Here is a 26,526-nt window from a genome sequence, read left to right as displayed (position 1 = left end):
TAAAATTTTGTATTTCAATCAGGCTGATTCCAAAGATACAGGGAGGGAGAGTGAACAAAAAAAATTAATGTAGACTCCATCTCACTGGGGGAAAATGTGGCAAAAAATATTTGAAGTAAAATGTTTAGAATCATTCATACATAAGTTTGTTTTTAATTTCATATAATTTGATAATAACTTTAAAACAATGCTATGGATATTTAGAACTTAAGGTATTATATAAAAAGTTAAAAATTCTAACTGCTACTTCCCAACACATTTGTATTCCCAATTATTTCTGCCAATTAGCCTGAAATATTCTCAAAGTGTGACCAGAGAGAGTATTTCTTCCTGTTACCCCTATAACAAAATGGATGGCCCTTTCTGTAACCTTCTGACTACCAGGCTTTCAGGAGGTCACTAAGAGCTACAAGCCTAATGGAAAGTTAATTAAAAGGCAAAGAAACCAAAAAAGGGAGAAGAGATGCCTAACATCCACAAAATCTGGCCTGGGGGGTATGAACCTATTAAGACTACATTATTCATTCAATGCAGACTTACTACATGTGTATATTCTGTGCTAGTTCCACCCTAGGCACTGAGGAACATTAAAAATAAAAACAAAGCAACACACACAAAAAGAGTTCATGACTTTTGGCAGTTCATCTTATGACTGGGAGGAAGAGGGACACAAAAGAAGGTGAATAATTGCATGCAGCCTTTCATTAATTGGTTCAAATGACAAATGTCAAAAGGGTACAGAACTTTATGAGCATGAGCTTGAGCGGGTCAGGAAGAACCTCCAAAACCCAGGAATTGGGCTAGAGGCAGAGGAACAGGTAAGATTTGCATAGTTGAATATCTTTGTTTGGGTTTCCCCTGGAAAGAAAACCCTGAGATGAGAAGCTCAGATAACAATGGTCAGGGGATGGAGAAATGAGACAGGAGAAGGAAAGGGACAATCAAGAGTGTGGTTAGCACACCAGATACCACTGACGATAACTGGAGCCTGAGGCCATGGAAGGTCACATGGTTCAGAAATGCTCTGGCAAGGAATTCTGTCTCTCTTCAAGACACCTGTAGCATTTTCATGGCGGAAAGGGGAATAATAAGCTGAGGAACCAAAAAGACCAAGTGCCTAGAACTCTGGAATTAGGAAAGGGTGCCATATTGAGGGGCAACGGGGTAGCAGTCCAGGGGTGCAATACAGTCTTAGGCCTGCTCACTGCTGAGCAGGTGTCTTAACCCTAAAGAAAACTGGTAACATAGATAGTCTAGTACTAGAAGAAATAGTAAGAAAAAAAGTACCAATAAAAAATGCCTCATCTTTGGCTGAGAAAAATGAGATTCAGAGGCCATTAATGTATTGTTTCATAGCACAAAACTAGGTTACAGCACAGCTGGGAAGAAAATCCAGATCTCTTGCCTCTTAGCTCAGAGTTCTCCTTATTATCCCTCACATAAACCTAACATTTATTTGTAGGGACTTCATAAAACATGGACTCAAATTATCTATTAGCAGTGGAATGTAATTTAATTTAATTAATCATTGTCTCATAAGCATAATAAATGTACTTGGTGATTTCCTTTAATTCTCAAATGTACCCTGGCGTGCCCTCCTCCCCACTTGATGCTGTTGTACACTCACTGCTAGAGTATAGTGCACAACCCTCCCAACCAGCCAGCCACTTGAGGAGGCACATGTATATGAGTCAATATATACTGAAAAATATCTGTTTCAGCATTATTTACATTAGGAAAATCCTGAAAACCATCTAATCAACCTTGATAAGAAAATGAACCCATAAAATATGGCATATGTATAAGAGAATTGAATACAGCTGCTGATAATGAATTATAGCTAGATAAATCACTACGGAGTGGTTTCAAAACATAATATTGTATGAAAAGGTTAAGACACAGTATATAGACTATACAACATGAGGCCTTATGTATACATTTAAACACAAAAAACAAAAGTGTATAGGGTTTATGGCTATTTCTATATCTGTGGTAGAAATACAAAAATATAGAAAGTAAATAAATAGATAAATAAATAAATAAAACAAAAATATAAAAATATATAAGGTTTTATATCCAGCTCTTAATAGTGGTTTCTCTGGGCAAGGAATGGGAAAGAGGAAAAAATGGGATTAAGGAGAACTTTGTCAAAAATGTCTTATTTTGGGGGGCGCCTGGGTGGCGCAGTCGGTTAAGCGTCCGACTTCAGCCAGGTCACGATCTCGCGGTCCGTGAGTTTGAGCCCCGCATCAGGCTCTGGGCTGATGGCTCAGAGCCTGGAGCCCGTTTCCGATTCTGTGTCTCCCTCTCTCTCTGCCCCTCCCCCGTTCATGCTCTGTCTCTCTCTGTCTCAAAAATAAAAAAATGTCTTATTTTTTATTTAAAAAACAAGGAGCGGAAATAAAGAGGCCAAGATATCAGTAGATTTTTTAAAAAGTATTGGTAGTTGATGCATGAGCATTTGTTATTTTTCTCAGTACATTTCTGAGCTTAAACAGTTTTTAAGTTACAGAAGTAAAGCTTTCTAAATATCAACTTTCATAAAAAATGGAAGGAAATCAAAGAGAAATAATAACAATAAAATTAATTCATATATAAGCAAATGCCCATGCTTAAGGATGAGATAAACATTTTTTTTAAGTTTATTTATTTTGAGAGAGAGAGAGAGAGAGAGAAAGGGAGGGGCAGAGAGAAGGGAGAGAGAGAATCCTAAGCAGGCTCCTCGCTGCCAACGGGGACGGAGCTTGATCTTACCAACAGTGAGATCATGACCCCAGCTGAAACCAAGCATCAGATACTTAACTGACCAAGCCACACAGGTGCTCCAATAAAACCTTGTTTGTAAGGGCAGAGCTATGGAGAGGGGCTGAGCCTGAATCCACACTCTACTCTTACTAGCTGTGAGACTCAGGAAAGTTATTTAACCTGTCTGTGCCTGATTTTCCTTGTGTATAAAATGGGGATAATAACAGAATCTAATACACAGTGTTGTTTTGAAGATAAAAGTGAGGTAATGCTGCAGAAGTATCTACCACAGGCCTGACACAGAGAACTCAGTGACATGAGGGAGTGATCATCAGCCTGTTTCATTAGCCTGCCTTACACTTTCTTTGCAAGGGTATTTCTCCTTTTAATGAAAGTACCTTCAATACACTGATATGACAATTATAAGAAGACATGATTATACTAGCTCTCGTCCACAGCACCAAGTCTTGCTTTAGAGCATCAAACACTAATGATTTGCAACAGCAAAATTCACATTCATTCATTTAACAAATAAGTTAAAACCTCATTATAATGCCATTTACTATACAGTGCAATTCAGCACAAGAGATCTCTCTTAGCCTCCAGCTAGAAGAATTTAATTACTGGATTACCAAGAGGACTTTTCAGTCAAGTGACATCACCTATGAGGCATACATGAAGGACACAGTTATCAAGAATCCAACATTTTAGAAGTATAGATGCTCAGGAGTTGACAAGGAGAATATACATGACCTTAAAAAGCCTTTAGCTTAGACTTAATCAAGATAGAATGAAAGTAAGAGGTGAATAATCATGTAAGCCATACATGTGAAATATCAGAGAGTCATAGGTGGAAAGTATCTACAAAATATATATAAATACCAAGGGCATACCGATATACAACTGGTAGAAGAGAAACCTGAATGCTCTGAGGCTACAGAAATCATTATTTATATACATTTTGTTTTGTCCATCTGGTGCAAAGGTAAAATCTAATGACACTGTTTTCTACTTATATCTTGCACATTTTTTAATGTTTATTTCTGAGAGAGAGACAGAGACAGAGCATGAGCAGGGGAGGGGCAGAGAGAGAGAGACACACACACACACACAGAGGGGCAGAGAGAGACACACACACAGAAAGAGGGGCAGAGAGAGAGACAGAGACAGAGACAAACAGAGACAGAGAGAGAGCAAAGCAGGCTCTCAGCAAAAGCTGAGCTGTCAGCACAGAGCCCCACATGGGGCTCAAACCCACAAACCATAAGATAATGACCTATGCCAAAGTCAGATGCTTAACCAATTGAGCCACCCAGGTGCCCCACATTTTGTACATTTTTAAACATCGATGTTCCCAAAGATTTATTGCCCATATTTTAAACGGTGGACCTCATGACCACATTCTCTCATAGAAGGCAAGCGAGACAGATGAGTCAGAGTCTCAAATTTTTGCCATGCTATGGAATATATTTTTATTAATTGGAAAGTCCGCTCTGAAGTTTAAGACAAGAGAACCTAGGCCATGAATGATAAACCCTTTCTCCAAAGAGGACGAAGGAGAGATTGCTTTGGCAAACTAGCTCACTTCCCTAGCTCCCCCAGTGCCAGTTTCTGTTTTGAAAGCTAAATGCATATGTTTGGTATGTAGATTATGACTGTGTCAGAACTCAAATCAGCATGCATCGAAAAGTACCAACATTCACTGAGGGAAATGTATTTTACTACTGTAAGCAATTTAGTTCCCCTATTTAAATGTATTTTGTACAACGTGGATGGAATGGCATAAAATAAATACACATGTCACAGATACCCTTTCCCCTAGGGTACTAAGCAAAGGTTTTGGCTATCTGGCACATCTATCACAGAAAAATAAATGAACACCATATGGTCTAACTGTAAAAGAACAAGCTTACCCATCTACAACAAAGAATAACTGAATAGTTGAGTGATATTTAGCTTTACAAATGACGCTTTTGTTTTGCCTTATACTAGATATTTAACTATCTAAATCTAAAAGTTCCATTATTTAAATTTTTGGAATAGTTCTATAAAACTAAGTATATAAGATCTTGTAATTTAATACTATATGATACCTTGCTTAAAAATAGCACCTAGGACCTTTACATGAATATGAGATACTAAAAATGAATTTTCCTCAAACCGTAGTGTATGAGTATATATCATGCACACAAAAGTCATGATCAACTCTCATCTCTCAAAGAATACCCATAATGTTCTTTTAATGTAAGAATAAGATAACCCCAACGTCCAGATTTAAAGTTTTGTGGTAAAACCAGATCCTTGTGGGAAAGAAATTAGTTTTCAGGTTGGTATGAGGATACATATTATTAGCATGTATACTTAAGCATATTTCTGCATAAATACAGTTAAGTTGTGGGACTGATGACCATAATACAATTATAAGTATATATATTTGGTATTTGTCTCTGGTTCCTAACACCTTCTAAAACCCCTGGAATTTCCTAGTGATATAGGTGATAGAAACATCTGTTATCCATAATAAGGCCCTTTTAACCATACCTGAGTTTATACTTATGAGGTGATGTTTAGATAGCATCAGGATAGGAGGAACCATGTGATTAGAGCATTAAAAACATTCAGCTCCATCCTCTGAATTCCAGGGAGGAAAGAGGGGCTGGAGATCAAGTTAATTACCAATGGCAAATGATTTAGTTAAGCATGCCTACATAATGAACCTCTAAACAAAAGGCTTTGGAATACTTCCCCATGGACCATATTGGGTGCTGGGAGGGCAGCATGCCCAGAGAAGGCACGGAAGCTCCATGCACCCCATATCTTGCCCTCTAAATTTCTTCCATTTGACTGTTCCTGAATTGTATCCTTTCTAATAAACCAATAATAATAGATGCAAGTGTGTCCCCGAGTTCTGTGCAAATTATCAAACCTGAGGAAAGGGTCATGGGAACCATCAATTTCTAGCTGATCAGTGAGAAGGCTGCTAGCATCAAAGCTGCCTACAAAGGTGGGTGATGGGTATTGAGGAGGGAACCTGTTGGGATGAGCACTGGGTGTTGTATGGAAACAAATTTGACAATAAATTTCATATTTAAAAAAATAAATTAAATAAATAAATTGTTTTAAGATTTTTTTTAAAAAAGCTGCCTACAAAGGAAAAATTACACCAGGACAACAAAAAGTATCTCTGGTTACTGAGAAGGTAGTCAGTGTTGGGGGTGGGAAAGATGGCAAAACCAGGAAACTACTGAAACCAGGGGGCACTCCATGAAGGAGTTGCCTAATTTTGTGGGTCTATATCAGCAGCTCCATGAAGAATCTCTACTAAAATAGGTTGTGAAAATGAGTAATTTAGGGGCACTGTTTTGGTTTTGAATGCTACAGGGTGGAAGAACATGTTTAGGTTGATATAGGACTCACAGCTCACTGCAGAACACTCACAGGTGGCTATATATGATCCAGACACACCATGAGTTACACCCAAGGTGAAAGCCAGCATGATATACTGGATGAAATCTACTGTAAGATCTGTTGACTCGGAGAAGGGGGACTGTCCAACTCCCCTTATAAATACCATGTGGAGCACTCCAGATGAAATGGTTTATATGCTTCATATACAAGCCATATGGGGTTGGCTTTATGACAGTTGGGATACCCATCCACTGAATATGCCCATTACCCAGGTCATAGTAAATTCTGGTGTTACAGGGGGATCTTTTGCATCAACATCCACTGTAACCTTACTGCTACAATATCATGCAACAGTTTGAGAAGCCTTATCAAATTTGCTGTCTCAGCTTCCCGTCATGAGTCTAACAGATGCTAATACTAGATTAATCAACAAAAGAATGCACAGAGGCAGAGGGAAGAGTCAAGGGACTTCTCCTAGCATGATAGAAATTTTTTAAATGGTTAAGAAATGGGGTGAATATAGACTGAAGAGTAGAATCCCATCAGGGTGGAAATCTTTAGATGGTAATAAAGAAAAGGAGTGAATAACATGGACATTGATGAGATTGAAACAAAGGCCTTAATAAAGCACTATTAAAGGATGGATAGAGCAAAGGGGCTCGCAGATGGTCCTCCAACATTAAAAGGCCCCAAACAAGTCTATATATTCTAATTTGGAGGATTTTTAAAAGCCAGAAGGCAAGGATAGCAATAGAAAATCAGACCTGGAATGGCACAGGGCAACAGCAAGCAGATTACTCAAGATAAGATTGATAAAAAGGTGAGGTCCTCCATCTCAACCCTTTACTGGGGACCCAAAGCCTTACATATATGAGTGGGTAAAATGGTCAGAGGGTGAAAAGAAGTTCCTGGGATTCCAGTATAGGAAAGCCACAAGTATGGTACCAAAACCCACTGGCGAAGCCTGGAAATGAACTACAGTTAGATTAGATTTAGAAAATAGAAAATAGAAAAAATGTGAAGGATAGGATTATGAAAGTTAGACTATTTAAACAGGCTTTATGTGAAGAGGTTGTGCCTTGACCTGAATGTTTTATGGGAATGGATATGATGTCTGCCTGAGGAACACTCCCCATACCTAGTACTGTAAAACCAAAACCTGTTAATGAAGCCCCATTGGAGGCTACAATTAGAAATGTAAGGTTAGATGGGGCACCTGGGTGGCTCAGTCGGTTAAGCGTCCGACTTCGGCTCAGGTCATGATCTCACAGTTCCTGAGTTCAAGCCCTGCATCAGGCTCTCTGCTGACAGCTCAGAGCCTGGAGCCTGCTTTGGATTCTGTGTCTCCCTCTCTCTCTGTTTCACCGCTGCTCACGCTCTCTTTCTCTCTCAAAAATAAATAAACATTTTAAAAAATAAAAAAAAAAAAAAGAAATGTAAGGTTAGATGGGATTAAGGTGAGAGTGTGGAGGAAAACTGGTATGTTTGAACAGGCTTCATATGAAGTGATTTGTGTTTATTACCTGAATATATTATGGGGCTAGACACTGTATCTGTCTAGGAAATGTTTTCTCCAACCTGGTATTATGAAAGAGAAGGTATATAAATCTGTTCTTCAAGCAGTATTAACCAGACCTACTAAATGGGAATGGGTAAGATTGCCCAGGCCCACACAGTGTAGAATAGAACTTAGAGTGCTGATAAAGACAAATCTTCTATAAAATATCACAATGTGGAGTGTGGAATGGAGCTTATGGAAAAAGCTGGTGAATCCCTTCCAGAGACAGCTGTGGGACTTCAGACTACAGAATTTCCCTTTGAGGGAAAATTACTAGCTTGATATTAGACATTAATTGAAATTACCTCTATAAGTGAAGGACATAAAATAATCTTGGAAGTCTGAAATACATATAATGTGTTGGGTAATGTTAGAGAAATACTCTAATGGGGAGGGCAGTGCCCAGAAGAGTTCTCTAATAAAATAGAAATGGTTTATAGGGATTGTGCTACAAGAGGAATTCAAGGGGAAGATATTCATGAGCAGGGAGCCTCCTTTCCCCTAAGATTAACTTCAGATCTGCGTGAAGAGCTGCCAGATTCTATCATCATTTGAACAGTGCCCTATAAACAGCTCTTAACCAACTAACAAAAGTCTGTTTAATTTGTGGACAGCAGTTCCAAGGTGAATGGACAATATTCTGTTTGGAAGGCAACCACTCTGATAGAAGAAGGTAAAAACAAATCAGTTTGGTGAGCTTAATCACATACTGCTTTATGATAAAAAGCTCCTATGTTTCTGTTTTTACCAACTAATGCACAATAGCCAATGGCCTGGCCATATGGTCAGGCAGGAGGGCAATGGAAACTTGACCTATTAAAGTGATGCCCATATGGGGCACTGCCTTGTGGTAATCACTACAGAAATTTGAAGGATGCATTAATACGGGACACATCAATGCCCATCTGAGGAAACCCCTCCAGGTTCAGAGGGTGACTGGAATTGACAAACAGATACCCCTGTACACTCGCTTAAAGTGTCCACTTGGCTCCATGAAATGAGTGAATAAAGAGGTACCCGCAGCAATGCAGAGATGGGATGAATTTAGACATATTGCCTCACTCTCTGAGGCACAAAATTCCAGTAAGAATTATTCTATCTGCCAACAAAAGAGACAGACACTGCAGGCTATATGGTAGATTCTGTGGGGGAAGGTGCTGAGCAGAGCTGGCAAGTGAGACTAGGTAGCCCTTGGGGGCTACAAATGGTCGTCAGAGAAGTAGACACTAACTTGAGACTGGGTTTTGCTTAGCCAGTGGTAGATACAACACTCAGAGTACTAGAAAGAACTGGAACAGTAGACAGTGCACCAATTTGGACCATTGAGTCACATTTCTTCAGACCAAGGATCATGCTTTACAGACTATAATATCCAACAATGAGAAGAGAAATAACTTCCCCAGAGTAATAGTTTTAGTAGAAAATTGGAATGGGCAATTGAAACATCTGTTATCTAAAATAGATACAAAGACATGAAGGGCTGGGCTTAAATGCCTTCACAAGTACATGCTTACATCCAATATGAGTGGGGCTAAAGGAGTGGCCCCACCAGATAGTCTTCCAATTCTGCAAGTGGAGGTGGAGGAGGATGTCTGTGACTGTAATTCTTGCCAAGGCATGAAGGATACTAGTACGACTACATTTTCTCCTTCCTCCACATCACCTCAACCTTATTTCTTTTCTTTTCTTTTCTTTTCTTTTCTTTTCTTTTCTTTTCTTTTCTTTTCTTTTTTCTTTTCTTTCTTTTCTTTTCTTTTCTTTTCCTTTTCTTTTTCTTTTCTTTTCTTTTTTCTCCCCCTACCTGTGGTGTCTGGACCACAGCTGCAGCTAAAAGACAAGAAGCAGGGATGATTTCTCAGCTGGAAACTGTAACTATATTTTAAAGCCGTTTTATGTCAGAAGTCCTGAAGTCCTGATGGGAAGGGTTGTGCCTTCACTCCATCTGGTAAAATTGGGGTTAACAGAGAATGCTGCTATACTGCCTACTGGTCAGATAATTATCTTCCTTATAATAAAAGGAAATTCTATTTATACCAAATTAATATTCTCAAAGAACTAATTGTCATGCTATTTTCTTCTCTACCCCAAGCAACAATTAGCTCTGGGAGTCCATAAAACAGAAGATGGCCCCAATCACTCTGACACAAAATAATAGATTCTTCCTGTTGCTGCAAGTCCCTCACATCCTATTTGTGAAGAACAAGTTGTAAAGCTTTATTATTTCCCATAAAGTATGAGCAGTTTGAACACAGAGAAAACACACATCAATATTTCCCCTCTTAACACATTTACATGGAAGTTGTAAGCACTGGGGCTAGTGGTCCCAATCAGAAACTCAGTCATAGCACATTTCAAACCCATAAAATTATCACTTTATTTTAATGAGGTTTAACAGTAAGTTGAGCTTGGAAATCACCTTTGAATACAGACTGTAAATCAATGGAAAAGGACCTCACTATCCACCCATTGGGTTTATTTAGGCAGGCCAGGACATGGTTCCCAGGCCATTAATGTTCTTCTTCTCTGTTACTTCATCCTGACACACTACTTAAACTACAGAGTTTTGAAAAATAGGAAAAAAGATGTTTAATACACCTAGAACATTCTTGGTAGATATGTCAAATGTCAAATGTGGTCTTGACCTTCTCATACATTGGTGCTATTTTCCTGGCTTATTCATAACTATTACCCAATTTACTGGAAGAGCCAAATGAACACAGCATGAAACTAAATGTACTCTTAGGCTCATCCTTTTAGTAACTCAGCTAATAATTATACATAATTAAAGTTTCCTGTTCATATATATCTGTTCATTCAGAAATGGTTTTGATGGGGCGCCTGGGTGGCGCAGTCGGTTAAGCGTCCGACTTCAGCCAGGTCACGATCTCGCGGTCCGGGAGTTCGAGCCCCGCGTCGGGCTCTGGGCTGATGGCTCAGAGCCTGGAGCCTGTTTCCGATTCTGTGTCTCCCTGTCTCTCTGCCCCTCCCCCGTTCATGCTCTGTCTCTCTCTGTCCCAAAAGTAAATAAATGTTGAAAAAAAAAAAAATTTTTAAAAAAAAAAAAGAAATGGTTTTGAATACCTTTCTAAGATCTAAAGATACAGTGAACCAAGTCCCTGCTTTCATGAAAATTACATTCTAGTACAGGATATAAGCATTTAACAAATAAACCAATAAATACATAAAATAATCTCAAGTGATGATAAGGGCTGTGATATCAACTAAAGCAGGGCAAGGGGACAGAGAGTGATGGATAATATGGTTATAACGACCATCTTAGATAAAATGGTTGGAATGACCTTACTAAAAAAACAGCTAACCTCTACAGCATTTACTTGGAGGCAGGCAGCACTCTATATTATAATAATGCTACACTGACATTAACTCGTAATCATCAACATTTACGCGAGGGTGGAGCTGTTCTTATTTCCAGTTTGCAACAGAGAGGCACAGAGGTTCCATAACTTGCCCATATCCAGAGCCTGAATTTGAGCCCAGAATGTTGAGGCTTCAAAGTCCATGTTCTTAACCATATTATGAAATGTGGACATCAATGGAAAGAAATTTCCACACAGGAAGGATACGCATTTAAATTTTCAAGTCAAGTGATTCTGACTTCAGGAAGTTCTAAATTCTATCTTCAAAATGGATTATGCCCCAAGTCAGTCAGTCAATCATTCAATCAATCAATCAATCAAATAGTTTAACAAAATTTGAGAGGCAGTTAAAAGCACTGAAGAAACAAAACAAAACAAAGCAGAGTGAAAGGAACAAAAGAGGACAGAGGCCATAACACCACACAGTAAGACAAGGATTCCACCAGAACTCCACCCATGTGTTTTATGTCTGGGAAACATAACTCAGTACAGATGCTCTCACAGATATGTGTCAATCTTATTTTTAAAATGTGCTGCTAAGGCAAATAAACAGAATAAACCACAAGTAATGAATTAATCTATGCTTAGTTTCCATATTGTGTAACAATGAATGTTTAACATTCTGATTTAGGAACTAGAGATTCAAAAGTTTTTCTTCCTAAAACATGTGGATATAAAATAATGAATAATTATTAAAATGTATGATTTCAAATCACTGCCTATCTTATCCTTAAATAATGTGAAACCTAAAATTCTTTCAAAGAGATTACAGGGATGTGGTCTGCATGTCATTATCACTGATGGGGAGTAAGGAGGGCACTAGTTGTGATTAGCACTGGGTATTGTATGTTAAGTGTTGAACTGCTAAATTCTACACCTGAAACTAATATTACATTGTATGCTAACTAACTGGAATTTTCAATAAAAACTGATGGGGGAAAAGAAAAGAAACTGTATCACTGAAAATGTCAGGCAGCTGTTATACCAGCTCCCAGTCAAAAAAGCCCTGTGGCCCCCCATGCCAAGTTAGAATTATGATTTCCAAAATCATTTTCTATACTAGACTGAGAGAGACTTGAGCATATGACATACCCAAGTATAGGAGTAACATTAAAACAGATATTTATTTATTTACTAGACATTACTATACTAGATCATGTCCCTTCTCCCCATCCCAGGTACAAATGTATCAGAATCCACTGATCATGTCCAATGGTCACTGACTAGGAAAATCCCAAGGAAACATGAGACAAGAAGGCCATCACTGTTATGCCCAGAATTCGTGATCCCCAAAGACCACTAGGGAGCCGAGTCCGATGCAAAAGCAAAAGAGCCTTTATTCGAGCTAGCTCAAACTCAATCCCCTACCTGCACCGACGCAGCGGTGAGATACTGGGGAGAGAGAGAGCGAGTTTCAAAAGGACAAAGGTTTTATTGGGGCCTAGGGGCAGTTGGTGAGGTAATGGCTGTGGCCTCAGCCCATTGGCTGGGGAAGGGTCGGAGTCCTGTTAGGCAGGTGAGTGGGAGGTTACTCAAGGGGAGGAGGCGTGGTCAAGGTGAAGGACACAGAACAAGATGGAGTCAGCCGGCGTAGGCCCGCCCTTTCATCACCATCAGATCTTCTCATTATTAGATTCCCCCAAATAAAATCTCTATGAAAAAGAAGAAAGAACCATAGACTAAAAATCTGATAATTTGGATTCTTGGCAAGGTTTTATCATTTAAATAACTGTGTGGTCTTGAGCAAGTCACTTGAATCACTTGAGCTCAGCTCAACTCAGTTCTAAGAGTGTGAAGTCCCTATTTGTTTTGTATATCATTCTTTTCTAAAAGATAAGGAAACACCTGGCACATATCTTAGGAAACAATCAGTGTTTTCTGAATGAATGAAACACTTATCACTACCTACTGTGTGCCAGACAGATTGTTAAATGCAAAGTATACAGTCTTATACTAGGCTTATATAGCCTAGTCCTTAATGGGAGAAACTGGCTCATTTGCTAAAATAGTGACTTCTAGATATTTTTCAGCTTTGTTGTACTTGTGAGACTTTTATAAAAGCTCCGTTGTCCCCAAATGTATGTCCTCAAGGATAGTGATGAATAAAAAGTTACTATTATACCATTGTGAACAATAAATAGAAACATCTCACATACAGGCTTTGAAATATTGATTTCATCATCATCTGAATGGAGTGGTAAAAGAAAAATGAAAACAAGAGGGAAAAAAATGCCATGTGATGGTTAATCTCAAAATAGGCAGAAACAATAGGATGTTGCCTGGAGTGTGATATTGTGTTTAAGGTAACAGGTTTGGTGCCCATGACAACCAGTTAATTTGGTATATGGAGAAACACTGCTTTGGAGACAACAGAAAATGTAAGGAAATGTTTGAAATATTAACCCTTCTATGATGTGTAGTTCTCTAAACTTCACCTCCTTCTAGGTGCTACATGAATCCATGCAATACTCTACATACAGAGCCCTGTCTTTTATGGATATACTTTGATGTGGGGTTTCTCAATCTCTCATTAGTCTTGGAATCCATTCAACTATTCAGGCACTGGATATTATTAGGAGGACAATCAAAATAACTTTTCGTAATTTATTTTTTACTTAAACATTTTTTTAATGTTTATTTATTTTTGAGAGGGAGAGAGCATGAATGGGGGAAGGGGCAGAGAGAGAAGAGAGGATCTGAAGTGGGCTCCACACTGGCAGCAGAGAGCCCAAGGCAGGGCTAGAATCCACTAACCATGAGATCATGACCTGAGCAAAAGTCGGACACTCAACTGAGTGAGCCACCCAGGAGCCCCTAACTTTTGTTAATTTTATAACAATAGGTAAGATATGTCCTGGATGCGTGGAGGAGGAGGGGCCAATCCTGCTAGCCTGTCTAGCACAGCAGTTACCTTTCCTCTGCCTGCCCTCTGGGAGTTCTTGGGAGATCCCCTCAGACTCTCTACCCCAGTTCCATTAATCCACCCACAAATGTAAACTCTGCCAGAATGCTTTCCAAACAGTTCCACAGATTGAAAAAAAATCCCTAAATTCCATTCTCATAAAACATGATAATGCAGAAGAAAACCTGTGTTCAGCATAATGAGAATATACTTCTAATGGGATGCATGGAAAATGACATGTACATGTGTATGCATTGGACACACCCAAGTATAGCAGTAATGTTAAAACAGAAACAAAATCTGGGGCGCCTGGGTGGCGCAGTCGGTTAAGCGTCCGACTTCAGCCAGGTCACGATCTCGCGGTCCGTGAGTTCCAGCCCCGCGTCGGGCTCTGGGCTGATGGCTCAGAGCCTGGAGCCTGTTTCCGATTCTGTGTCTCCCTCTCTCTCTGCCCCTCCCCCGTTCATGCTCTGTCTCTCTCTGTCCCAAAAATAAATAAACGTTGAAAAAAAAAATTTAAAAAAAAAAATTAAAAAAAAACAGAAACAAAATCATCTGGCTGTGTAAGGAGAGACAAGTTTGTCATCGTGTGCCCTAATGTAAGAAGGCAAAACCTGAGTGAAAATGTAAGGGAATGCTAAGTTAGCCCTTTGAATTCTGCAGACTTTCAAATGGGCACCTGCATTCTAAATACAATACAGACAAAATTTGAAAGAAAATTTGCAAAAATACAGTTAAAGTTGTCTCTGATGATCTTCACTAAGCAGAATAAACATAGAAGGGGAATAAATCTTTCCTCAAAATATCACAGGTAGGAAAAGGAAAGTTTCAGAAGACCTTAGGAAATTATTAGGGATTTCACAAATAGTGTGTGATTAGAAATGGTGCAAACTCTCAGTAGTTCTGACAAATGAAGGAGCTAATAGGAAACATACCACCCAGTACAGCAAACAGATTTAGAAGGGCACTGCCATAAATGTAAATAGGAAGCTACCAATGCTTCACTTAGCTCGCAGCTTCCACACAGGGGAAAGGCTGAATTTATTTTCCCCTGAAAATGAAAACAGTGATTCCTAACAATAAAGAGCATGTAAGTAGCAAGTGCAAAGACTAAAGACACTTAAGGAATATCTGGTAAATATCAATACCCAGCTGTGTATTGTGGTTTGTGTTGTTTTTCTCCCAATGATTCTTTAAAAAAAAAAAAAGTTTTTAAAAAATATTTATTTATTTATTTATTGGGTTGAGAGAGAGAGAGAGAGAGAGAGAGAGAGAAAGCACACAAGTGGGCGAGGGGCAGAGAGAGACACACAGAATGTGAAACAGGCTCCAGGCTCCGAGCTGTCAGAGCAGAGCCCAATGCAGGGCTCGAACCCACAAACCATGATATTATGACCTGAGCTGAAGTCAGACACTTAACCGACTGAAACACCCAGGTGCCCCTCTCCCAACGTTTCTTTACTAAGCTGATTATGGGTTCTCTTTGCCCTAATCTATTTCTGTATCTATCTCTATCTCTATCTCTATCTCTATCTCTATCTCTATCTCTATCTATCTCTATATCTATCTATATCAATATCTATATAGGGTAGGCCTAGTGACAAGTATCTTCATAAGAGAAGAAAAAAAAAAACACACAGAGAGACATAGGGAGGATGGCCATGTAAAAATGGAGGCAATAATTAGATTTCTCCCTAGAGTCTTCAGAAGGAGTAGAGTCCTGCCAACACCTAGATTTAAGAACTATGAGAGAGTAAAGTGCTGTTGTAAGCCATCAAACCTGTGGTATTTTGTTATGGCAGCCCTAGGAAACTAATAGAGTGATTTGAGAAAGAGAGAGAGAGAGAGAGGTAAAGGTGGAAGCCATAGTCTTTTCATAACCTAATCTCAATAATTCCCATTATTTTGACATATTCTATTCAGTAGAAATGAGTCATTAAGTTCAAGCCACATACAAGGGGAGGGGAATTAAACTCTACCTCTCCAGGGTAGAAATACCAAAGAACTTGTAAAACCAATAAAGTTGTCCTCTGAAGTTTCTCAAAATGACTTCTGAAGACTTTCTCTTTCCTCCAACAACAAGATACTGTAAGGAAGCAGGAGCAAATGTCTGAGTCTTAAGGATGGCATACAATTTTTTTTCTTAATTCCTGTCCGTGACTTCCATATTTCCTCAAACACCAGTCACTGCTGCATATGTTCAGGTGGACTATTGTCATAAACTTTACTAGTAGACCTCATAATGTCACAATTAATGTATATGTAACTCATCTAAAATGACTATTAATAAACTGCATATAAAATAAGAAATTGTTATTTCAAAAGCATGCTCACATACATCATCTCACTTAATAGTTGACTAAATTCTCACAATACTTCTAGAGTAGAGTTAGTATTATCTAAGAGACTAGGAGAGGCAGTATGCTTTAGCAGACAGAGCCCTATACTGTGAGTCAGGTTACCCAGACTCTACTCTTGGCTCTGTCCCTTATCACATGGTTAAATAAAAACTAAAATTAAATGATCTTTCAGGGTCTCAATTTCCTTAACTTTACAATTAGGAGGTGAGATTAAATTATCATTAAAATTCCTGTCAACTCTAGCAGCAGCAGCAACAGCATTACCTCTGTTACCTCAACAACCTAGACTATATTAAAATTATGCACTTGTAAAAACTGAAATATAATATCTATACCAAGGAAGAACACTTGAAAAAGTTACAGACTATCTTATTTTAGACATCAGGCAAGGTGAGCTTTTTTTTTTTATTTTTTCATTTTAGAGAGAGGGAGAAAGAGAGAGGGAAAGAGAGAGAGAGATCAGGGAAGGGGCAGAAAGAAAGGGAGAAAGAGAATCTTAAGCAAGCTCCATATTCAGTGCAGAGCGCAATGCAGGGCATGATCCCACAACCCTGGGATCATGACCTTAGCCAAAATCAAGGGTCAGACGGTCAACCCACTGAGCCACCGGGTTACCCAATGGGAATTTTTTTAACCCTACAGTAAACTACTTTCACTTTGCCTGCAATGAATTTCTACTAGAAAGCATATGGCTCTTAGCTCCAATGCCATCTCCTCGGGGCAGTGTTCCCTGACCACCATGGAAAAAGTAGCCCTTTCCCTCCACCCTCCATTCTATTGCCACTTTTTATTTTCCTCATATCCCTTATCATGATCTGAGATTGAATGTGTGAATTCTCTTATGTGAATGTGTTTATTATCTGCCTCTCTGTGCTAAGAACCTAAGATCTAAAAGTACTCAAACCTCAGCTTAGCTGTCCTTTCACTATAGTTTTTATACCTTCCAGAAGAGCACTCTAGCTCAGAGTAGATACTCAGTGAACAGTGGTAGTATAAGTAAATGAGATGTGCTAAGTATTTTACAAGTAATTATAGAACCATATACTTATGTCTTACCCTATTAAAAAGTGGTTCTGCATATTAACAAACTCACTCAAGGTAGATATTACTACCCCCAGATAATCACAGATGAGCAAACTCAGATCAGAGGTTAAGGGACTTTACCAATTAGAATATCCTGGATTCAAGACCTCTCTTCAGATTTTCTACCTTGAGGCTTACTTTTCTTGACCCAGAATCACTCTTTAATTCTAGTGCAGAACTTGGTTTCATCAATATTTTCAACTGGAAACACCTCTAATCAAACCATAATGTAGTGCAATATTTAATATTTGGGATTGATAATTAATTGTAAGGATAATTAATAAATTTAAAAACTTTTATGTGTTGCCCACTTTTTAATCAAATCATACATGTTAATAGCGCAAGGAACATCTAAGCAATGGGGGAAAATCTTCAGTTAATTCAGCATTCACTATGTATTTCAATAAGCGTATTCTGCAATTCCTACACATTAACTACTGTGGCTCTGAGATTAACCTTTCCTGTTTGCTTGTGCCTGACCTCAAAGCATCCCAAATTACTCAAAGCAATTCTGATGGCTTTAATTTATAAGAACACCTTCAAATATTCATCTTTTAAATCCTGAAAATGATTATCCCTGCACAACAGTGGCTCTCTTTTTAATCTTAGCTGATAACTCTGATTAAACATATCCAAAGGCTGATTACCCCCACTGCGGTTAATGCCAGTGTCACAGCTAACTACTTATTTCACAGCAGGAACTGCCTTCGAGAGCTCATTTACATTATTACCCAGAATTGATTTACACTGTTATTTCCTATTGATCACATAGGAAATAGGAGGTATAGGCAGTGTCCTCTGAAGGCCTGCTAAGATGTCAACTAATGAAAGCCAAGCATAGGCATTTATTCTACACTTGGTCAGTAATACAACAATGTAAATACTAGCTGCTTCCAAAATGTAGTTATTTTTAAAAGACACTATTTACTATTAGAGTATTTCAGTTATTTCATCACAAAGCCACTTGGAGACGGAATATATGTTATTACAATGGGTTAAAAAAAAGAAAAAAAAAGAAACTGAAATAAAGCGTTTGAAGTGGAGGTTATTGGTGTGCCGTGTGGACAAGTTGAGCAAATTTGGCCCCTCTGTACGTTCTTGCACTGCTAGGGTCTTTGAGCAAGCTGCAGTCTGGTGATAGGATAACACAGATGCTGCAATGGTAGCAGCACTGGCTCTGCAAACTTCTGGAATCATGTAATCCTATCTTGAGTGTCTTCTTGGTTGGTTTCCTGCAGTGGCAGCTATGACTATCACAAAGACAATGCTTTCATTAATTCCTCCAGTGAATTCGTATCAAAAGCCACGAACTAGGTTCTGGATACTAAGTCAGATAGTAAGGATACCAGTGGTAAATGAGACTGATACGACTTCTTTCTCTTTAAACTGTTAATTCTGTTTGAGAAGGCAGGCAATAAACAAGTAAATACTAACTGGGAACATGTCTGAGTTCTCTTCAAAGACAGCCCTAATCTGCAACCCAAAAGGATGCCTGTGCTGTGTAGTGAAAGGGGTCCAGGGTAGGGAATCAAAAGGCAACAGTTCTGGGGCACCTGGATGGCTCCGTTGGTTAAGCGTTTGACGGTTGATTTCGGCTCAGGTCATGAGCTCATGTTTCCTGTCGGGGCTCAGTGCTGACAGTGTGGAGTCTGCTTGGGATTCTCTCTCTCTTTCTCTCTCTGCCCCTCCCCAATGCACATGCAGGCACAAGCTCTCTTTCTCTCAATACATAAATAAACATTAAAAAAGAAAAAAAGTCAAGGGTACTGCTCAGGATTCCACCACTGTATAGGTCAATGATCCTCACACTTGAGTTTGTCTCAAAGTCACCCCAGAGCTTGTTAAACCACAAAGTTGGGGTGGGGCAAAACAATTTGCATCTCTAACAAATCCCAGGTGCTGCTGCTGTTTCAGGAGAGCATTTTGAGAACCACTACTCTGAATTTTACAGCCTTTCTGCCCTTTTCACTTCCACATTCATCATAAGGATCACTAAGGAGATAAATGTATAAAACTGCTTAATATAAATGAAAGGGGTGGTAATTATGAAGAAATAGATTCAAATAGTAATTAAATTCCTAAAGCACTTCAGGAAAACGAGCCAATCAGAGTTGGTTTTAGGAGGAACAACCTCACATCTCTCTTCAGGAAGGAAGATGGTTTTATGTTCTTCAAAAGCTATTTTTCTCTTTATGTAATATAAGTCATTTAATTATGGAAAGGGCTCATGAGGGCCCTCAGATCTCCATCAAAGCCTGGTAGAGTCATATTCTTGATAGCATGCCCACTCCACTGCCTTCACAATCAGACACCTGCTGACGGAGCCCATGATGGCTGAAATCAGGTCATGCATTGCAGAAGACTAATTCAGACCCATCTTATGAGTTACCTACTCTAGAAACTGAATTTACTCAGGACTATAGGTTCCCTTTCAGCACATTAGCTAACACCACTGGAAGAAGCAAGGAATAAAGATTTATTGCCAAATACTTTGGTGTTTTGAATTAACTCTCCCTTCAGAGACTTATTCACTTTCCAGTTCTGGCCCTACTGAGAAAAATGACCATTTTTTTCAAGGATCTTTTTCAAGGTGGCCTTATAATTTGAAAGATTTAAAAAGCTTCAGATCATCCTCCCAAGGTGATGTTCTATTGAGGCAACAGAAGCAAGAGCTGTCCCGAGAAATAGACGGCAGGTATTTTAGTACCTCTTTTGTCAATAGGGCTCTAAATCACATACATTCAATAAAATTCAACAAATATTTAACCTCTCTCAATCTCAGCTTCCTCCTTCATAAAAAATAGAGATTTCCAAAGATCAGGAATTGGCAAACACTTTCTTTTCTTTTTTAATTTTTTTAATGTTTATTTATTTTTAAGAGAGAGAGACAGAGAGTGAGCAGGGAGGGGCAGAGAGAGAGGGAGACACAGAATCGGAAAGCAGGCTCCAGGCTTCGAACTGTCAGCACAGACCCAACACCAGGCTCGAACTCACAAACCATGAGATCATGACCTAAGCTTAACCCACTGAGCCACTCAGGTGCCCCAAGAATTGGCAAACACTTTCTATAACGAGCCTGATAATAAATGTTCCAAGCTTTTTGGACATACAGTTCCTGTTACTAATACTCAACACAGTCACATGAAAGCAACTATAGACAATATGTAAACAAATGCTGCATTCTAATAACATTTTATTTACAAAAACAGGCAACAGGGGGTACCTGAATGGCTTAGTCAGTTTAGCATCTGACTTTAGCTCAGCTCATGATCTCACAGTTCTTGGGTTCGAGCCCCACGCCAAGCTCCAGGCTGATGGTCAGAGTCTGGAGCCTGGTTTGGATTCTGTGTTACCTCTCTCTCTGTCCCTCCCCCACTCATGCTCCGTCTCTCTGTCTCAAAAATAAATAAACATTAAAAAATTAAAAAAAAATAGGCAATAGGTCTTGGCTAACACTTGCCATAGACTCTCACCCTATTCAGGTGATACTTGAATTATCTGCCATACCCCTCAATGGACATAGTTTGTTGCTAGGAGCAACAAACTTAACTACTGTGTACCTGAATTTCTCTGTGTTGAAAGAAAATACCATAACTTGTCATGTCACTTCCTCAGAGAAATTTCAAAAGGACTGATGAACTAATGTTTCAAGGTACTATGATTTCTTCATGAAAGGCATAAGAGAAGTATTAATTATTGTCAAGAGTATCTTTTAAGATATCATCATCTGATTATTTTTGCACCTGGAAATAGAATGAGGATTCTGATTCATATTATTCTATGATGTTCAAACATATAATACTATGGTCTCTCACCCTACAGTCTCCTTTCAAACGATTAATAAAAACCTGTGAGTTGGATGCTAATATCACCCTTTGATATCTTCTAAGATTAAATGGAAAGAATAAAAGAAACAGATTCCGTCATTTTATAGACACAGATTTTAATATTTTCCTACCTATTATTCAAGATTATTCAGCCTTAAAGCCTAAAAATTAAGCATTCTCAAGGAATAGAATAGACATGTGAGGTAGGCTGAAAATCATTAAATAAAGTAGATGTAGTTTCTTTTTTTATTTGTTCACCTTTAGTAGAAGTTCCATTAAAAATAAAATTCTTAGACAAGAGACTTTGGAATAGAAGTATGTTAAAATATGATTTAAAAAATCACAATGGATAATTGACACTGATTTCATCATTTCTCAGGAATATTAACATAAATTTTCTTTAACATTTTACCCATCACTAATTATCAATCAATCTTCCACCTTTAACAAGCAATTAATTTAGTAGATGTTTCTCTAGTATCCATTATATCCAAGGGATTAAAGAAATGTGGAAAGCTTGCATATATAACAATAAGAAGTAGTGAAAAATGCCCTCAATGTGTTAACAAGCAGTTTTCAGGAAGTCAGGAGTTCAGGAGTTTGAAGAAAAAAGAAGGCACTTTTACCTGAGTTGATAAGGGAAGACTTGTCTCATGGCAGAAGTGATACTTGAGCTGTCTGGAAGACAGAAAAGGAGCAAAGAAAGAGCTTTCTAGATGGCCCCAAATGCAGGCCCCATGCACAGGCAGACCACTGTCAGCAATTCACATCATGTAAAAGGTTCAAGATATGGCAGTAAATCATGGAAGGCCAAAGGTGATCAGGCTAACAAGTCTGTTTAAAGAAAGACCCATCCAAGGATTTTGAGAGGAGTGGAATTAGGTTTTACTTATTTGTGCAACAATTAGATTTTGAGCCCCTATTGCATGTCAAACATTTTTCTAACCTGTGTGGACGCTGCAATAACTGAAAAAGATGCAGAAAAAAAATCTCTACTCTCATTTTCATAGAGAGAGACAGACAATAAACAAAATCAATAAGTAAATGATACTGTGTATCTGAAGGTTAAATACTAGAGGTAAGCAATTATAAATAAGGCAGAAAAGCAATTATAAACAAGTTTGTTAGGGTGATACTTTAGGTTACATTTAAGCAAGGATTTGAAGTAGGTTGGGAGCAAGCCATGTAGATATGTAGAATAGAATTCCAGGAAAGAGGAATGCTAATGCAAAGGCATTAGAGATCAGCAAAGCAAACAGTATGAGCAAGGAAGGAGACAGAAGGAGGTGATGTTAGAGATGTAAGGGGGGGGGGTCACATCATCTAGAGTCTTATGGACACTTATAAGGACTCTGGATTTAGGAATATTAATCTACCAGCACTGGGCAGAATGCATTCCAGGAGGGAAAGAATTAGTAGGAGCAACATTTGCAAAAATATTTTCCAGGTGAAAAGTCTGAAACAATTCATCGTTTGATCACCCATTCATTCATATTAATTCAGCACATATTCAAGAAACACTGTGATAGATTTTGACACTAGAACCCTGACTCTGATAAATCAATAAACTTCTCCCACATGAAGTTGAAACTTTCGTGGAATGATGATATCCTGAATAGAAAGGTTCCACATATTGACAAGCTTCTAAAACTCTGTAGAAACTAAATTTTATTATGAATCTAATATTGTAAAAGAGAAGGTCCCAAAAGGTCCAATTGTATATACGGTCAGTTGAATTCTTAAGTCATTTCTTTAGCAATCACCTTTAATGAAATATTGGCCAATATTCTTTGCACCTTTAACGAAATACTGGCCAATATTCTTTGAACTCTTAAGATTACTTTTGAAAATAATTATTGGATGTTCTACATCAAAAGAAACCAAAACATCCTAACAACAAAGAATAAACTAAATCTCTGAGGCTTATCTTTCCACAAATTATGATGAGTCACAGAATTTAGACTACAAATATGATTAATTCAAATACAAGCATTTATGAATAAATTAATCTAGCAAGCATAAGGGAAGCAAAGGCCAGTCCAAAATTACCAACTTTGCCTGTAACCTAGACAATAGCATTTTCCAAACAATTGCTGAAGCATGAAGATATTATCATTGGTGGTTAGATGAATGGCTTTAGTACCCCCATAATGATAAACCCACTGTCACAGAGGACAGATAGGAACTAGTTTCTGCTGTCAAACTGTCATGGAATTATTAAATATGGAGGGGGACAATGACCCAAACAGTATGTAATGAGTTCCCTTTTCATTCTGTCTCTACAAAAGCACATCTGTGGATTGTTAATGATTCTGAAATGGATGAACCAAATTGATGAGAAAAGAAAAACATCTTTCAGAGACAGGAAAAGGAAAAATGAACACACACATAATGTTTATAAAATACAATTTAAAATATAAAGGCTTGTGAAAGTACTGTGGAAAACTATAACACAGCATACAGATATAAGTGATTATTACTCATTTCCATATTGCCTTATTGCTTTCCTTGTTTTTCTTTATGTTTTAAATATAGATCATTAATCTCTTAAAATATGGAGAAATACCAAGACTTATTCACAAGTAGTCCATGTGTGTAACTTTTGTGAGGTGGCACTGCCATTCCAGACTGGGACTTTCTATACTGCTGAATGACTTTTTTACTAGATGTGCCCTGTGGGCTGCACACAGTGACTAGAATGTGTACCAGGCTTTCAGTATCTCAGTTCACACAGATTCTGTACAAGCCCTGTGGATTGGCTTTCATTAACTAGAGTCCTTGTGCCACAAAGACTCGGTTGGCATGGGATGCCCAGGAAAGACACACCTCAGCTCAGAGATATGACTCAATCATGAAATTCCTCAAGCACAAGCATTGGTGGTATTGATCTTTACACCTCAGTGGTATTGTGCAAGTTTTCAATAACCCTGAACTAAGTTGGATGACTTACAAGGATATGAAACTGAAGCACATTAGACAAAATTATCATGATGTCAATCCATACACTGAAGCCACCATTTTATTTGGTCATATTTAGTGATACTGAGGTTATCTCTCTTCAGAAATCTCAGTTATAAAGAATTTCTTATTTGTGCTTTAATACATAGGAAACAAAGTAGTAAAGTACTAGGAGACCAGGCCTTATTCCTTAGCTTAAGGACAGACACAAGTCTGAAAATAATCAATATTCTGTTTGTTCTCAGGGTGGTATCAGTTAGCTATATCACAAAGGTAGTATGGTGTTAAAAAGAAAAAAAAATGACCAATATTTGTAAACACAGAAACATAATCCTGGGAAGGGAAATCACCTTTAATACTCAAATTTTCTGACTCAGAGGGAGAATTGTTTGAAACACCACTGTACCCAAAGGACTTTATTTGACATAAATATACATTCCAAGTGGGAGTGAGGGGCCATTTGGCACATGACTTGCCTCTTTCACACAAGGTAAAAACACTAAGAAAGAAAGAAAAGTGAGAAGTCATTGAAGGAAAATTAAACAGTATACAGCTGCTATACTTTCACTGGAACCCACTGTGAGAAATATAGAAAGTAGTATTATAATGTTTATGAAGGAAAAATATCATTTTAATATATTACATTTACTACAAAGCCTCAGATTTAAACATACTTTAAAGTAATCTTTCAAAAATAACACACTCTCTCCACTCACATATATGCATAGGGAATTCATTCTTACACAGCCTGTCTATATAGAGCCCACCAAGTATCCCACAGATTGTGTTATAATTTTTTAAGTCACATTTTCTCCACTGCAAAACAACAACAACAAAACCACACTTCATTTTTACATAAAATGTACTCACAGACCCAGGCAGTATCATAAGAAGTAGATGAATAGAATAAACAATTAATTGGTGTCCCAGTTTCCAGATCAATGAACACCTTAATGGCACAATGAAACCTTGTACCTCCACTGACCAAGCCCTGAAGATTATGTGATTAAAACATCTGTGCCTTTAACTAGCTTCTCTCTTAGTATTTTTATTCTACACCACCCCACTCAGCTGGCTAAACGACTAGGCAACAAGGTCAATCAAATGCAATACTTCTCTCTATTCAAATATAATGGAAGTTTTGACCATTCCACATTCAAAGAGCAAATACATTCTCACACTGACAACCACATTCCATTGGCTTTTCCTGAAAGCAAAGTGTGACAGATGCCTTGGCTGTAATTGCCAATCAGCCTTTACATGGCAGCTGAAAACACAATATATCACTTTGATCTCCTTTGCTCTAAACACATCCACAATCAAGAAACCTGAACAAGGAATAAGAAATTGGCATCATTTCCAGAAGCTGTCACTCCACGGCACTTAAATACTATAATGTATATTTTGCTCACATGTTTATTTCTCTGTTTCAGAGACACGCTGTTGAAGATCTGAGCAACAATCACCTACACTTACACACTATATATATATATATATACACACACACACACACACACACACACACACACACACATATATATATATATTTGAGGAACTATTTGGAAAACACATTTTATTACCAAGTACAAAATCTGAATATAAGCACATTTAATTAAATATCACCACTGCCACTTCCTTTCCAGTTACAAGCTTGAGCAATAAAACAATGTAAGAGTGCTCATCTGATTTTGAAACAGTGTTCAAAAGAGCTGTACTCACATTTTGCCGGCAGGTCATAGCCACATGTGATTTTTGCATGTCCAGTTTCACAGCCGTTCAGGTTACGACATTCTGCCAGTAAACAGGGGCCAGCTGCTCGGTGAATACAGCCATCCACTAGGAAAGAGAGAAAGAAGTTAGCTCATTTTCGTCCTTTTGGAAATAAATGGACAACCTGAGATAGAAAGAAAAATGGAGCTCAGTTTTTCCTCCTGGAAATCACCATAGTCTCATAGAAGAAACCTATGATGTCCAATCCTTCAAAACTATATTTTCTTGTGTGTGTGTGTGTGTGTATGTGTGTGTGTGTGTGTGTGTGTGTGTGTGTATTTTATTTGTGTGGTGAGCAGAGGTAGAAGGGTTATAGAAGTCGTGTAGTGTGTTGGTAAACATTAAACAACAGTTTCTCTTGGGGTGGGGAGTCGCTGATTTACAGCATTTTCCATTATCAATTGTGTAAATATCCCCACCACGTCCAATGTCTAACTATTAACTTGATGACACTAAACACAGGGTTGGGAAGAAATGCTAACAATTCTGTCTCCCAAGCTGGTAAGTGTTGTCTCTGACATATCACAGGTTATAGAAG

General features: G+C 38.2%; 1 protein-coding gene across 1 annotated transcript in view; it reads right to left on the bottom strand.

Moving 5' to 3' along the window:
- The window catches only part of MACROD2 (mono-ADP ribosylhydrolase 2), a 2,039,958-nt gene that overhangs the window by 1,250,277 nt on the left and 763,155 nt on the right, over positions 1–26,526 (bottom strand). The window contains exon 5 of the mRNA XM_047069512.1: positions 25,938–26,054. Within this exon, the coding sequence (XP_046925468.1) occupies positions 25,938–26,054 (117 nt within the window). The remainder of the gene's footprint in view (positions 1–25,937; positions 26,055–26,526) is intronic.

The sequence above is a fragment of the Lynx rufus genome, unplaced genomic scaffold (assembly GCF_022079265.1).
Source record: "Lynx rufus isolate CCGP_SWC_20201006 ecotype Redwood Valley unplaced genomic scaffold, mLynRuf1.p SCAF_8, whole genome shotgun sequence".
Classification (NCBI taxonomy): Eukaryota; Metazoa; Chordata; class Mammalia; order Carnivora; family Felidae; genus Lynx; species Lynx rufus.
Note: the sequence above shows the minus strand (reverse complement) of the source record. Positions and strands in the feature narration are given on the sequence as shown.